The 15,320-nt window shown below is 28.7% G+C and overlaps 1 protein-coding gene across 1 annotated transcript; it reads left to right on the top strand.

Moving 5' to 3' along the window:
- LOC111280089 (NAC domain-containing protein JA2L-like) lies at positions 1 to 2,584 on the top strand. The gene is made up of 3 exons (XM_022867251.2): positions 1 to 287; positions 914 to 1,167; positions 2,121 to 2,584. Exons 1-3 carry the CDS (start codon positions 140 to 142, stop codon positions 2,484 to 2,486), a joined length of 768 nt encoding a protein of 255 aa, XP_022722986.2. The 5' UTR covers positions 1 to 139; the 3' UTR covers positions 2,487 to 2,584.
- The last annotated feature ends 12,736 nt before the right edge of the window (positions 2,585 to 15,320 follow it).

Raw genomic sequence — 15,320 nt, 5'->3', positions numbered from 1 at the left:
AAGTTACACCATTGATTTCAGAGATAATATATGAGAATATATACTCTATTTCTCTGGTTATTTTGAGCATAATTCCTAGGCAGAAAATAGATTAAAATTTAAGCAGGTTTCTTTCTTTTCTTTGAAGAAGATCGAGAAGATGGTTCATATTGGCTTCAGATTCCGTCCCACCGATGAAGAACTTATCGAAATCCTGAACCAGAAAGTATCTGGGAATACTGCCATGGCACCTTTGGATTTCATTGTTGAAACAAATATTTATGAATTCAAGCCGCAAGATCTTCAATGTCTGACATTTTTCCTTCTTCTTCTTTATCATTGATTAATTTCTGGTCTAAATATGTTTCCTTAGTTTGCGTGTCTGAGATCACATTTTGCTGTAATATTAATACGTAAAGATATCAACTTAGGTGTCATTATTCTCCTAGGATCATGTCTTAGCGTTCAAAGGAACAGAATCCCGTGTTTCATGGAACATGCATCGATCAGATCAGACCAACCATCATATAGTTCCCATCCCATGTTTTATCGATCATCCTAATCCCTACTTACTGACTGTCTTACTCTCTTGCAATGGCTTCCAAAATCCAACAATATTCAACTTTCATTTCTAAATGGCTTTCCTACCAATTAGTACTATAAGAAAACTGATCAGGAGATGAAAGTTTTTCTGATGATTAACAATGCATTTGAGAGCCGATTGGAGTGATGCTTCCACCGTGCACGAGAAAGTGTGTTTTATGGCTGAACCCTACACGAAACCCAAATTCATCTAACATCCTATCATATATTTCGCTAAGCATATTCGAATCTCTCTTTCTCTAAATTATACAAAAAAAAAAAGAAAAAGAAAATTATTCTCAATTCTCAATCTTATACATAGTGAAATTTATATATTACATGCTTTGTGTAGGGACTCGAAGTGTGGCCTTAAACAAGAATGAAAGGTATTACTATTGTAGGAGGCAGAACGATTCAAGAGAAGTGACGGGTCGAGGATGGTGGAAGGCAACAAGCCATGTCAAGAAAATTTCTGATAATGGACGAGTGGTGGGTTACAAAAGACCCCTAACATTTCACAAGTTTAGGGATAACCAAACAAAGCGCAAAGATGCGATCAAGACTGATTGGATTATGCATGAATATGGGCTTCAATCCATTCCAACGGTTTGCTTTAACTATTGATTCTTTGCTTTTTCTCCGTAACAGTTTATGCCAAATGCATATTTTCATTAGGATATTTTTGCCTGGTGCATGAAATTGTACTGAATTTAACAATGAGCTGTTTGTTCAAGGGAGTTGGTTTTTTTATTAAGTATCTTGAGTTCAAATGGCAACCCAAAAATAAAATAAAATAAAATAAACATAAAAGCAAAATTGTTTTGAATTTGCAAGCTATAGATTTCTTGGGATATCATCTCTTATAATTTTTACATCTATATTTTTTTTACAAAAAAGGCTGTAGTTTGATGAGAGGTAAAGAGGTTATAAATACTGGATTTGAATATCAAATATGTTAAAAGAAATCTATTAAGCATTTATTACATGAATAAAGTAATTTGTTAAGTTTGGGATTCTATTAGATGCTAATTATTCTTAGCTCTTGTACTCATAAATAGGTTAATTTCCAACAAACCATTTAAAAATTAATGGTACTTGTCTCTGACCCTAAAGAGCCTGCTATTTTTTTTTTCTTTTCACTATCAACTCTCACCTCCCACAGTTAAAACCTTGATAATATAAGGAGAGGGAATTCGGCTGGTTCCTGCACGGCTGCATCTATATATATTGCCAAATTGAATAGCTACAAGCGAGGTAGTGATGAACAAGATATTTTAAAAATTTATATGGCTATGTGCAGCTCTTAATGATTTTTGGCAGTATAGTTAATTATTAAAACATAGCTAATTTATCTTAGACTTTTATTGATGCAATATGTCTCAATAAAAAAAAAGATTTTTACTTATAAAATCACATTCTAATTTTTTATTATTAATATAGCATTTTTCCTTCAATAAAACTGCAAATCATTTATTAGAATTTTAGAATTATATATATATATATATATATATTTCTAGCTTGACTTTGTTTTTTTTTTTTTTTTGTTCTTGTTTATGTAGGAGTGGAGACTCTGTAAGATTATGTACAAAGGGAAAGAAAAGCTTGAAGAAGATATGGAAAATATCAGAAACGACAATCCAAAGGGTTCAGAAGCTGGAGTTAGCAGTAGTTCCATAAATTCCATGCAGCTAGAATACCTTGCTTTTGAGGAGCAGCAGCCATTTCTGCCGCCATTACCTGAAGACAATGATTATGAAAATTATTTTTGGTCATCCTTATCATTTGATAATCTGCAGCAGCAGATGGAATTGGCGCTTCCTTCCTCTTTATTTGATCCAAGTTCTTCGATGCCAACACTCACACCAAGCTATGATCACTTTGCCCAACAAGACAACCAGCAATCATTTCCAGACCTGTGGTCCTAGGAGAATTGGCATTTTGACCACTGTGCTCCTGCAAGCATGCTGTTTAACCACAAATAAAATGTTTTAATGTTTTCCCTCATGCGCTGTAGTAAGCTCCATTTGAGAGCATGATGGAATGATCTCATAGTATCGGAGAATGCGTTTTATTACTATACCAAAATGAACATTTTATTGAACTCTCAAATCAAACGTAAATTAATATAATTTGAAGAGTCTAATATTGTGCATTTAACTAATTTGGGATCCCGTACAATGCATGGTTACAATTTTTTCTTTTTCTCATTCTCTAATTGCATGCATGTAACTATTCTACAAATATTTGTAATAACAGAAAATAGAAAAAAGACATTAAAATGCAAATTAAAAAGATTACAAGTAATTTATAAACAGATTATTGCATTGCAATAGTTATAATTTTAGCAATTAACATATGGTGCACAAAATTTTGAAAGATATTTCACATTGGAATTAAAAAAAAACAGTTTCGCATTCTAACTTTAAAAAAAATGGAAACAAATTAAGGCATCATATGTGACCAGGGGATACTTCTTGGCCATGTTTGTCACTACAAGAAATTTCATTTTAAGCAATCAAATTTTTTTAAAGTAATTTGTATAAATGTTGCAAAAAAATATGTTTTTGCAACATAAATAGTACTATTTATGTTGCAAAAGACGTTACATTTTTCAGCAAAAAAAAAATAAAATCGGTGTTGTTTTTTATAATGTTACTGTTTGCAATACCTTGAAATAATTTGCACAACATGTTTTTTTGCAGCATAAAAGTCTTATGCTAGTGTTGTAAATTATTTTTTGCAATAAAAGTGTACACAAAAATTATTGAAAATACTTTTTGACATAATTATTAATTATTAATTATTAATTACATCATAGCGTAATTTTTTTTGTTTCTAAATATCACAATTCCTGTTGTTTGACCTAATTAAGTCAATTGTATATTCATCTTTGGATTATTATTCTACTATATAAACAATACCTAAATTCCGTAATACTCGAGCATATCATGTGTTAGTAATTTGACTACTTGGATCCTAATTGGAAATAAGTATTGGATTTACTTGGTGGATATTCCCAATCTGAAGGGTTCTTAAAGTCGGCAGGATATCCTTGGTGATTTTCTATTAATATTTAGATTAGGTTTTAGACTTTCAGACGCTTTTGGAATTTTGGGAGCCACGTAATCTTATGAGAAAAATGTGATTCTTCTTAAAGCGTGTGGAATTTAGCTCGTACTTTATTATTATATTATTGTTCTTATAGGCCGACAAGCCTTTGGTTTCTTCTAGTCAACAAATAAAGCTATATATATATAAGAGGTGCGGGAAAGCTGTCGGTCGACAAGGGACCAAATAGAGGTTGATTTGTAGTTTGATCAAGTTAAAATTTTATTCACAGTTCATTATTTTGTATTTTTAACGGTAGGGTTTAGGTTTAGTGTTTTCTAGGAATAGATTTAGATTGTATTTATTGGGTTATTTGTTTTGTGCAATTAAAAAAAATTAATTATTATTTAATTCTAACTTTAGCTAAAAGATTATACAAATAAAGTATAATAAAAATTATACAAATAAAATATAATAAAAATATTATATCAAAATTAAAATTTTCATTATTTATATTTAGATTTGAAAAAACATATCCTAAACTGAATCTATTAAACTAAACACACTTGATATCTAAAAAATGTAAATATGAAAGAAAGCCTTTATTCATTTATTTATTTTATATTTATTATAGATATTTAATTTTGTTTGAATTAATTTAAGTTTATTTAATTTTTTTTGTTTGATTTAAATATCATGATTTTAGCTAACTTAAGTATTTTAATCAAATTCGTGAATAAATTTTAATAATTTTATGTAAGTAAAAATCTAATTTAATTCAATTTAGATCAAGTCAAAATTTTATAATTTAGGTTTGAAGGCTTAAAGCTTAACGTGAGTCCAAATCCTATTTTAAGTCCCAATCTCATTTTATTAATTTAAAAAATTACAAAAAATAAAAAAGAAGCCCAGAAGTTGGCAGTGCCATGGTAGCTAGTAGCCAGCTTTCTCCACCCCTAAAACCTATTTGATCCCTTGCTTGCACTATTTTTAGCTTTTCTTTTTTCACTTTCTGCTTTACCCTTTAACCCTAGCACAAATTCATCGACCCATTATCCCAAAGCCAGCAAGCTTCACCACCCTAGGAGTAACTAGCTCTTTTGCCCTATACTAGCAACTTTCTAAAAAAACAAGTTCCCAGATTCTTTATGGATCAAAATTGGAATCTATATGAGGAAAACAATTCACAAGGAGGATTGGGGGGGAGCGTAACAAAAATCCTAAAGGGCCAGACCACAAACTCTAAACCATCATCTCCCCCCCCACACCTCTCTGAATCATACCACCACCACCCATCACTAGGACCCATTTCAGCCGAAGAAGTGCCATCCTTAACCCTTATCAGCACCACCCAAACAACCAAAACAACCCCCAAATCCCATTCGGTAACCTCCTATTCCAAACAACCATAAGCTTTCCCATTCCCTAACCTGCCCTCATACCCCTACACAATCAACATAAAAAAGCACAGCCACCCATTGCCAACAATAATCAAACCGAAAATCACAACAAACAAAAGCACAGTCCTTCCCTTAAAAGGAACCTCAATCAAAGCCAACAAATACAAAAAATTGTCACAAAAAAACCAAAGAGTGTCAATACAAAATCTGATGGTGAGTGTTTCGGGCACAAGAGGTTCTTTTTTGGGAATCGATAGTGCATCAGAATTTGTAGAAAGAGAAAAATGTGGTTTTTAAGTGACGATGACGGATGGCAGTGAGCAACGGTGACAACAAAAGGAGGGACGATGATAATCTTTTGGGAGATTAGGAACAGTGGAAATGAAGAGTGAGAGGAGGGTAACGGTGGGCAGAGGCTAAACGGAGATTCAAAGTTTTGGTTTAAGGTTTTAGATCTACGACTCTAGGGTTTTTTTTTTTTTTTTTTTGGAAAACGGAGCTCAGATTCATGACGAGGAGGAAAAGATGAAGTGATGGTGAAAATTTGGGGCAATAGACAGCGGTAATATGGTGGATAACTACAATAATCTCTCACTTGGATAACCCAAGTCATTAAACTTGAATTTGAATTAACAGGATGGCCATAAACAGAAAATGATAATGTGAGTATATACGCAAATCATCAAACAATAAATGAGCGTTTATAAGCTCCAAAAGCATTATACCGGTAAGGTACCAATATATGGACTTGCATACTATCTGCAACCTAAAGGTATTTATAAATGTCAGAATGCACTGTATTGATGGGATACTGTTGCTATGTGTGGGTTCATGAATCTGATCGTAAGATGTAAAATTTTGTAAATAAAAAAAAAAGGAGTCATCATCAATATTATTTTAGGTGTTATTAGTCATTAAAAAGTTTATTTTTTTTAATAAAACTAAAAATGAATTTAAGATTTGTCAAAAAGATATTTTAGTATTTGAAAATAAAGTTGAGTTCAAAAATTCGGTTACGCGTAAGGAATGATTAGTTTTCCGATAATGTTTGTTTAAAAATAATACCAATTAATCATGAGTAATCTTTTAGTATTTGATGAAAATGGTTTCAACTTATCTTTAATATAATTCCCTTCACTTTTTTTTTTGAAAAAAATCAATTTAATTTTTTATAAAAGAAAACTTTATTTAGAAATATTGTGACAATTTTAAGGTTAAAAAATTATCTTAAAATTATCTAATATTTACGTAGAATTTAAAGATAATTCTTTCCGCTTAAGGTTTATTATGACATTATTGTAAAACAAAAATAACATTCTTCAAAAATAATAATTATTGGTGGCTTTTCAAACTCCAGGTAGAGTACCAAGAATTATTTTCCTTAGAATGTTATTTTAATATTTTTTTTTCAAAATCCATATTTTATGAATGACATTTTACATGAAAAATATTTTGTGTGAAAAAACCAATGATGCTATAATTAACAAATAAATAGTAATAATTAAAAGACAATTGCACATGAAATGAGTGCAAACAATAATCTAAAAGTAAATATATGCAAGTGGATGTCATGCATTATGTTGAAATGAAAATTTGAAATTAGGTCCTTATATATAAAGAAACCATTCAGACTCCTTAACCTTTATGTAAAATTTAGGTATAACTATTTATATTTAAGATCCCGTTTTTATTACTTTAAAGATCCTATCCTTTAGGGGACATTTAGGCACTAATTATTTTATATGAGATTTTCATACAAATCCTTTGAATTTTAAGATGGTTTTAGGTGTTCAAATGGGTTTTCAAGGTTTTGGGATTTGACTTGTTTCAAGGTTTGGATAATTTAAGGTTTTGGTTTGGATTTTAAGGTTTTCATAGTAATTAATCAAAACTAATATAATACTCTTTATAAATGCAATTGTTAAGAATCTTCCTTATATTTAGGTGTGGTCTCAAAAATCACCTTTACTTGAAAAACACTACAAGAAAATGTATATACAGCAATGGTCAAAATTGTTGCTAAATATCATTAAATTGCTAAGACTAAATCATTGTAAAATAAGCATAGAGGACATATTGGACTGCAAGGAAATTTTGGAACATTATGATGCTATAAGCCTATAAGTTTGGTGAAGATTTTGATTGTTATTTGATAATTGGCTTATAGAAATCAAAAGCTATTTATATATGAATTTGGAGTTATGTTGGGAATTCAATGGACTATGTTTGAATTTATATGCCAAGAAACTTAGGATATGATCTATATCATTGTCTTGATCCTTGTTACGATTTACAATGATTAGATTGATAAGAAATATTTTGTCAGTCAAAAGAATAAATTATAAGCTTGATTATGTGACTTGGTGTTTCGTGGAATTATTTGAAGTCGATCTTTCGATTTTTTCTTTAGAGTGGTTGGAATTTGAAATGGTCAATGTCATTAGGTTGTGATTATAATTTCAAATTAAAGGGCAATATGAGAATTGATGAAAAATATTTTATGGAGATTACACGTATCATGTGCCTATAACGTATTTTGTGAATAAAGACTACATGTTATAAGTACAAAGAATTATTTTTATAATGATAAAGTCAATTTTAGTGATGATTTTGTTATTCAATAATTTTGAGTATGGATGCAATTCTGAAGAATCTAAGAAAATTACGATACAAAGCAATATATTGGGGTGGTTTTATAATTGTACTTTTGATATGAATTATACTCTTGAAATATATTGATTGGAATTTTGGTAAAAAGGATTCCTTATGGTAAATAGAATTTTTGACATTGACTTGAAGCTAATAAATAATATACTTTCTTGAAGGAAAATTTAGGACATTAGATGGTTATAGGCTTCTTGAATAGTGAAATGATTATGCAAAATTTGATCATTGAAATTTGAAAAGTAATGATACATGAACAAGGAGTTGTATCATGAACTTAAAGTTTTATAATTAGATTTTTGTGGTGAATTTTTTAATATAATCAATTGTATTGGTTTGACATTTATCATAGTCTTACAATGGTTAAAAAAAAATTATGATAGAAAAAAAAAGAATCAATATATATGATGTCTTTGAGGCAACTATTTGGTGATGTTGTTACTAGGATTTAAGGATATACATGGACATGTTTATGAGAATGAATTAGAAATTTTATTGTAAGGGATGTGATGGGCAAGTGATATTGTTGGTGCAATAAATCCTATAAAGTCAGTTTGATGTTTTTGGGTTATATTTGAATGAAATATCAATGTGCACAGTGGAAGCATGATTTGATTTAAGTTATGGATTTTGGGTTATTGCTAATTTAGCAAATATTGAATTCTTTTAAATTGGAGACTGATTATGGGTTAATAGTGAATAGATTATAGATTTTGATATTTAAAATTTTGAGATTTTAGAAGAGCTATGAAATTGTGGCATAACTATTATGTTTGCTTTTATTAGTAAAAAATCATTTGAATAGTCGAAATTACATTAAGGTAATTTTACCTAGCTATGATTTAAGTTGTGCATTATGTATGTTTCGAAAATATAGAATTGTAGGAGACTTATGCTTTGTGATTGCATCGTGGAACAATAATTGAGATTATACAGTTAGAATATTTGTTTATTAGGCTATAATGGATATATTTATACACATTGGGGCTTATATTGATTTGGCTACGTGAAAAACAATAAGGAGCATACTTGATTGAAGCTATTAGGGTGATACATCATGGATTTTTAAAAAGAAGATGTCATGTGACATTAAATTGAAGTAAACAAACTTTGAGGTAGGGATTTTGAATTTAGAGGACCAAATTCTTTTAAGTGGGGGAATATATAATATGCAAGCCCAAGTTATGATAGCTTAATCAGTGACCAACCCATAAGTATCATTAGTCTAAAAAAAAAAAAAGCTTATCGATAGTTTTTATCGATAGGTTTCTCTGACAAAAAAAAAAGGAAAAACTTCAAGAAATGTTTGAGAAGAAGAGAGGAAGAGATAGCACAAATCAGTCTTAGAAATCATTGATTAAGGTAAGATTTTGCTTAAAACTCTTAGAATTTTTATGTTTTATGCAATTTTCAACAAATCCCAACTGATATTTTTGTACCTTTTCATTTTCAAAAATATTCTGATGACTTTCTAGTGACAATATGACAAATTTGTGGGTACCAATGGAAATGTCTCTTTAATACCTTTCTAATGGTATATGTGGCACTTCATTTAGTTAAGTAATTTAAGAGAATTTAGTGTTTCAAATTTTTTATTTTTGGATTTTTAACAATTACAAATACCTAAATTTTGAACCGTCGGAACTCCTCACTTCGGTGGTTGATTTGGTCAAACTTTAGGTGCTTTTGACAGTTCAAAATGTGAACTTTCTAGTGAGATAATTGGTTTGTTAAGGTGATTTGTCAAGTTTTGGCCTTTGAAACTTAGGCTTTTGGAAATCATTCTTGCCAAAACAAAATTCTAGGTTGTAGTATTACATCTCTACTTTAAATTGATGCTTCCCTTTGTCATTAGGAATTGTAAGATATTCGAGCTTTTGTGGCTTAAAATGTGCCAAATGATTACATAATATAAAATTTTCAGAATTTAAGAATTCTCATTTTTAATTATTTTAAAAATTATTTTTAGCCAATATTTGATGTATTTAGTTATAAATTACTTGAATTTTAATTATATTATTTTTTAATGAATTTTTACTTATTTTAATATATTTTTATTATGTTAATTTTATGTTTTTAATATTGTTAAAGGGTTATAAAATTATATTTAGGTTTACAAAAGAAAAAGATCACTATTAAATGTTAAAAATTAAATATTTGTAAAAATTTATATTGCTATTAATTTTTATGTTTTAATTCCTAATTTCATATTTATACTAAATTCTAGGTATTTTGTTATATTAAAAGAAAATTTATTTTATATGCTAAAAGAAAATATTTTCAAATAGTTTCGAATTGTCGAAATGGTTGCCATATGACCATATTGCTTAGTGTTGTAACAGTTTTGTGTACGCCCGATGAATTTAGAAATGAAATAAAAAATAACAGAGTCTCCACCAATCTTTTTTTTTGGCTAGGTGCGATTGATCACCTACTAAAATATATCGTTTTAATAAAGTTTTAAAATTAATTAAAATTTACTAAAAAGATAATTTTACGGTCTGTGAAACAGTCTGAGTTCGAGAGTCGGTTATGCATGAGGAAGGATTAGCATCCCCACAGTGCCCGTTAAAAACGATATCAATTAACAACGTGTTATTCTTTGATTTTGATAAAAAAAGTCCAATTTTTGGTGTTCAAAAAATAATTTCCTTGATTTTTTATTTATTAGAAAAAAATTTTTATTCTCGAGAAAAATAAATTAAAAACTTTTTATTGAAATAATTCTTAAAATGTTCCATTACGTTGGTAACATTAGAAGAACTTTTTCTCACCTAGAGATTTCTTAGGCAACGCTTATCGGAATACCTTAAAATCTCATTCTCGGAGGTTCAAATTTACTTTTCGTAAAAAATGTCATGCATGCAATACAAAATATTACCATGTTGACGCACACATTTTATTCTCTTTTGTTAGAAATTTTATTAATATTTATTTTTAATTAAAATTTTGAAGAAAAAAGAATTTAATTATATTGAAGATTTTCTATAAATATTTTAATACATTGGTAATATTTTATAAAAAATCTTCTCACCTAGGGATTTCTTAAAGCATCTATACTCGAAATACTTTTAGAATCCCATCATCGGATAAAATTTTTTTTCTTCTCATTTTTATTATTTATATTTTTAATTTATTACTTAAAAAAAAAGAAAATTTTTATTGTATTGAAATTTTTTTATATAAATACTTTAATACACTAGTAGTATTTTTAAAAAAATCTTCTCACCTAGAGATTTCGTAGGCATCACTACTCGAAATACCTTTGAATCTCATCGTCGAATAAAAATTTCCTTTTCCTACATTTTTTATTAGTTTAGTATTATTATTAAATTTATTTTTATACTATTTTGTTTTTAAAGTTTATTTTAAAAATTAACAAAATTATAAAAAAAAATTTAACCACATATTTCATCATTTAATCTAACAAATATAAATATTTTAATATGCATAAATATTAATAAAATAATAAATTAAAAATTAAAAACAAAATTTTTTTTACCTAAATCGGACCGATCAGTGGTCCGGTCAATGTGGATCCGATCAGCTCAGCGGTTTCAATACGATTTGGCAGTTCAGCTCGATTTGGGCACAGTATGGTTAGTTCAACAGTTCGGTATCGATTCGACTCGATTTGTGTGCGATCTGGTTGGATCGGTCTGGGTCTAAAGGTAAGTCGGGTCATGGGTCGGTTGCACGAACCCCGAGTCGGGTCAACGAGTTGACGCGCGGATCCTTGAGTTTAAAAACGACGTCATTTTGGGTGTTTAATGAAACAACATCGTTTTTGTTTTGGCACTTTCTATAAAAGTAAAGAAAAAAAATTCTCTTCTCATTTCCCTCTTTCTGCCAAAAAAAAACTTCTGTTTCCTTTTTTTTTTTTCAGGCTGACCTGGGGCCGATGGCCGTCTGTCGTGACGACCACTGTGTCCTGCCGACGGTGAGCTCCGACTGCTGTCGCCAGTGTCGAAAAATTTTAAAAAACACCCACAAACTCTTTTCAACTTTCTAAACACATATCTGACCTTCTTTTCATCAAAAAGAGTCTCCACTTCCCTAGATTTGCTTTTAAAGTTTTGGTAAAATTATTTTTTTTGTATTCTGACTTTTTTATTTTTTTTAAACTAACTTTTTTTCCTTTTTTGTGCAGGGCTCTCGGCGCTAGGTTTCTCCTTGTGGGGAGGACTGAGCTTTTATTTTTTTGTGTTTTTTTTTCAGAATGTTTTTTCGTAAGGTTCTTTCTCTTTCTTTTTTGATTAGCCAAGAGCTCTATTTATAGAGCTCGACAGTGCCCCATGCCTAAGGGAATGGTACAGGGCTAGGCATGAGGGTGCAAGCACAAGCCCCATGCCTCTTTTATTTGTTTTTGGCAACATTTGACAGTGGTAGGGTTAGGCAACGAGATGGGTGGTAGGGTAAGGTGAGGGGTGGGTAGTAAAGTATAGCGACAGTGGTGTCGGGAAAGCACCACTGCCATCCTCGATTTTTTTTTCTATTCTTTTGTTTTTTATTATTTGGTATTTTGTATTTTTTTTAGTATTTTGTATTTTGATTTTTTGGTATTTTGTATTTTTATTTAATTTTTATTATTGTATTTAATAATAATATTATTATTTTTTCTGTGACTGGACAAATTTGATGTCCACACTTAGAATGACCCACGAAAAGTTTGCCTTATTAAATTTATGTTTTTGGGTCAAAATTTTGATTTTTGAATGTTTCTTAAATTATTAGGATATTAAAAGAATTGAGTGATTCACTGTTTAAGTTTCAGTTTAGTACATCAAGTAAGTGACTTAATATCCCTTTGGTTTTAATGTCCTGAAAAATAAGCCTCAATATATTTAGAATTGAAATATATAATATATATTGTTTTATCCTTTTATTTTGTAAATTGGGTTAAGCATGCAAAACGTATATATGATTTCATTGTTATAAGTTTGGAATATGGTTTAATGTTGTTTTGATTTCCTAAAATGATTTTGTAATAATATATTTATATATTCATCATTTTTTGGAATATGAAAAATTGTTTTGGAATGATAATGGAATTTTACTTTGTATGAATTATGTTTTGAGAAAATATATAAACATTGAATTTGTATATATTGGGTAATTTAAAAATATATTTTGGTTTTTGTTTCCTAATATGACTATGTTCTAACCCTACCAATGGGGATTGATTGTTAGCCATGTCGACATGTATTTTGTGATATCAATATCAATTTTGAACTATGTCACTGATTGAGAATAGTGGGTTTTGTTCACCATACCATTGATGATATACTTATGTCTCTTTACACTAAAAGGGTTACTGTAATCTTTGTTCTGTCTCATTGCACTAAGGGATTAATTATAACTATTTAGTGCAATCACCTAGTTGGTTTTTATTTGTTTTTTTTCCCATTACACTAAGTAGAAATTTTGATTCTAACCAATACTACAGAGGTTAAATGTGGTCATAGTATGTTATGAGAGACTAATTAACTTTATAATTTGTTGATATTTATTTCATTTTGTAATCTAAAAAATCTGATTTTGATAATATGATTTGTGAAAATGTTTTTGAATATATGATTACCCAAAATGTTTTCGAACCACTTAGTTGATATTTTGGCCTAAATATTTTATGGTATACTTAATCCAACTGAGGGGATGTCAGTTACTTGCTTAATGATTGTACTCATGCTTTTATTTTTCTTTACTTTTTTAGATTTCAATGTTTGTGTCTTGGGAGACTTAATCTTGACAACTACTTGGATAAGTAAGATTAGCATTTGTCTTTAGTTTGGTATTGCTTTCGAAGTAAGTATTTTATTATTGATTCTAAAAAATTTGTTAGTAAGAACTTTAGTATATTCGACCAACTCACAAATGGTATAATTTTGTAGATTTAAGATTTTGTAAAGTATTATTTTAGAGATTATTGAAGATTTTGATTTAGTTTGATATATATTACCTTGCATGCTTATAAGATTCATCTTATGAGATGTGGCATTATTACATTCTAAATCTTAGGGTTTGGAGTATGACAACAGGTTAAATCAATTGACTGCTTTATAGGCTTATGAAAACCATTTATATTAATTGCGTAGACTTGAAAAATCATATACAATTTGAAATTGTAATGAATTGACTTTAGTAAAGGAAATATTGAAATAAAAGAAAATAAATAAAAAAGAAAATAATTTGCATAGTACAACTAACCTAGAGATTGAACTTGAAGAACAAAATTTGACTTTACCATATCCAAAAAATTGAAAAGTTGTTAATACATCTAATAACAAACCAATTACATTGAAACCCAATTCGAACTTTGGATAAAACTTTTAATTTTTTAACCTACATTAATGAAATGAAGTAACAATTAATATTGTTAGGGTTAAAATTTAAATAAAAAACCCAATACATATTATTTCGATAAATTATGAGTTAAACTAAAGTTCACACAATAATTTGGCTGAAGTTGGGAGTCAAATAAATGTATTTGCTTTTCAGTGAAGATTAAAATGAATCCATGAATGGTAATGTTTTAAAAAACAATAAACCAGAATGAGATTAAAAATATATGATTTTGAAATTGTGTAAATTTTATCGTCGATGATGACAATTTTGTAACCGTGATTTGTGATTATGATCCATAAAACTTATAAAAATTGATCTGCACACAGATAAGAGAATAAATTACAAGTATAGACAAAATACAAATCATAGATATTAAAAAACATATATCAAAGCTGATTTATCTTTATTATCAAACTACGATCAGAACTAATAGAAAATAAAGACCTTGTAAAAAAAAGGTTGATTGTTGGAAAGACAGTTGAATGAGATCGATGGGTTGTTTCCTCATGAATGAAGATTATGATATGTTGGAGAATAAAAGGCCAGAATCTATAAGGATTGACTTAGGTGAAGTATGAATGAATTAGTTTTTTATTGACTCTTGAAAAAAAACTATGAGTTGATAGATGCTATTGGCTAAGGGATAAATTAAGGGTATAAAGCTATCAAGTAAGGTTTTTATAAGACAAATGATTTTTAAAGTCTTAAATAATGCATTTCATAACTTAGGAAAATCGGTTGACTGCAATTTTTCATTGTGTTTTGGGCAATTTTCTTATGTAATGAAGTTTGCCAGAAATAAATGTGGCTGATTGTGTTTAGCAATTGTTTTAACAAACAATACAAAATCTTTGAAAACTCTTTTGAACCAAATTTCTTAGCATTTCCTCCATTTATATAAACATTCATATTAGAACTATATAATAATTATTATTACATTACCATAATACCAAAATATGGATATTGAAATAACATGCGTCTATTTATTTTGAATGTTCATCAACCCATTCCATTTGACCTTCTTTATTATTTTGAATATGTTGTTTGAACCAAATTTCATCAGTCATAGGTTTCACTTCAATATTACAATCTACCTATTATAATTGCAACAAATACAATATTTGTTTATAAGGCATAAATAACTAATTAAAGATAATATAAAATTGATGAAATTATAAAATGATATATTTACCATTTTATATTAACATTTTGTGAAACTAAATTTCCAATAGTGTGTCTTTGCTTTCGTTTTTTTGCTTTAATCCTCTTTAGTACATTGAAAAACTATTTAAACAGTTTCTA

Source organism: Durio zibethinus, chromosome 27 (assembly GCF_047325235.1).
Source record: "Durio zibethinus cultivar Kanyao isolate XHJ-2024 chromosome 27, ASM4732523v1, whole genome shotgun sequence".
In the NCBI taxonomy this organism is placed as follows: domain Eukaryota; kingdom Viridiplantae; phylum Streptophyta; class Magnoliopsida; order Malvales; family Malvaceae; genus Durio; species Durio zibethinus.
Note: the sequence above shows the minus strand (reverse complement) of the source record. Positions and strands in the feature narration are given on the sequence as shown.

Bases quoted from the DNA above. Each gene is read 5' to 3' on its own strand.
- LOC111280089 (XM_022867251.2), top strand. From the start codon at position 140: ATGGTTCATATTGGCTTCAGATTCCGTCCCACCGATGAAGAACTTATC. The intron at 288-913 runs GTCTGACATTTT...TGCTTTGTGTAG, and splicing joins CAAGCCGCAAGATCTTCAAT to GGACTCGAAGTGTGGCCTTA. The intron at 1,168-2,120 runs GTTTGCTTTAAC...TTGTTTATGTAG, and splicing joins GGCTTCAATCCATTCCAACG to GAGTGGAGACTCTGTAAGAT.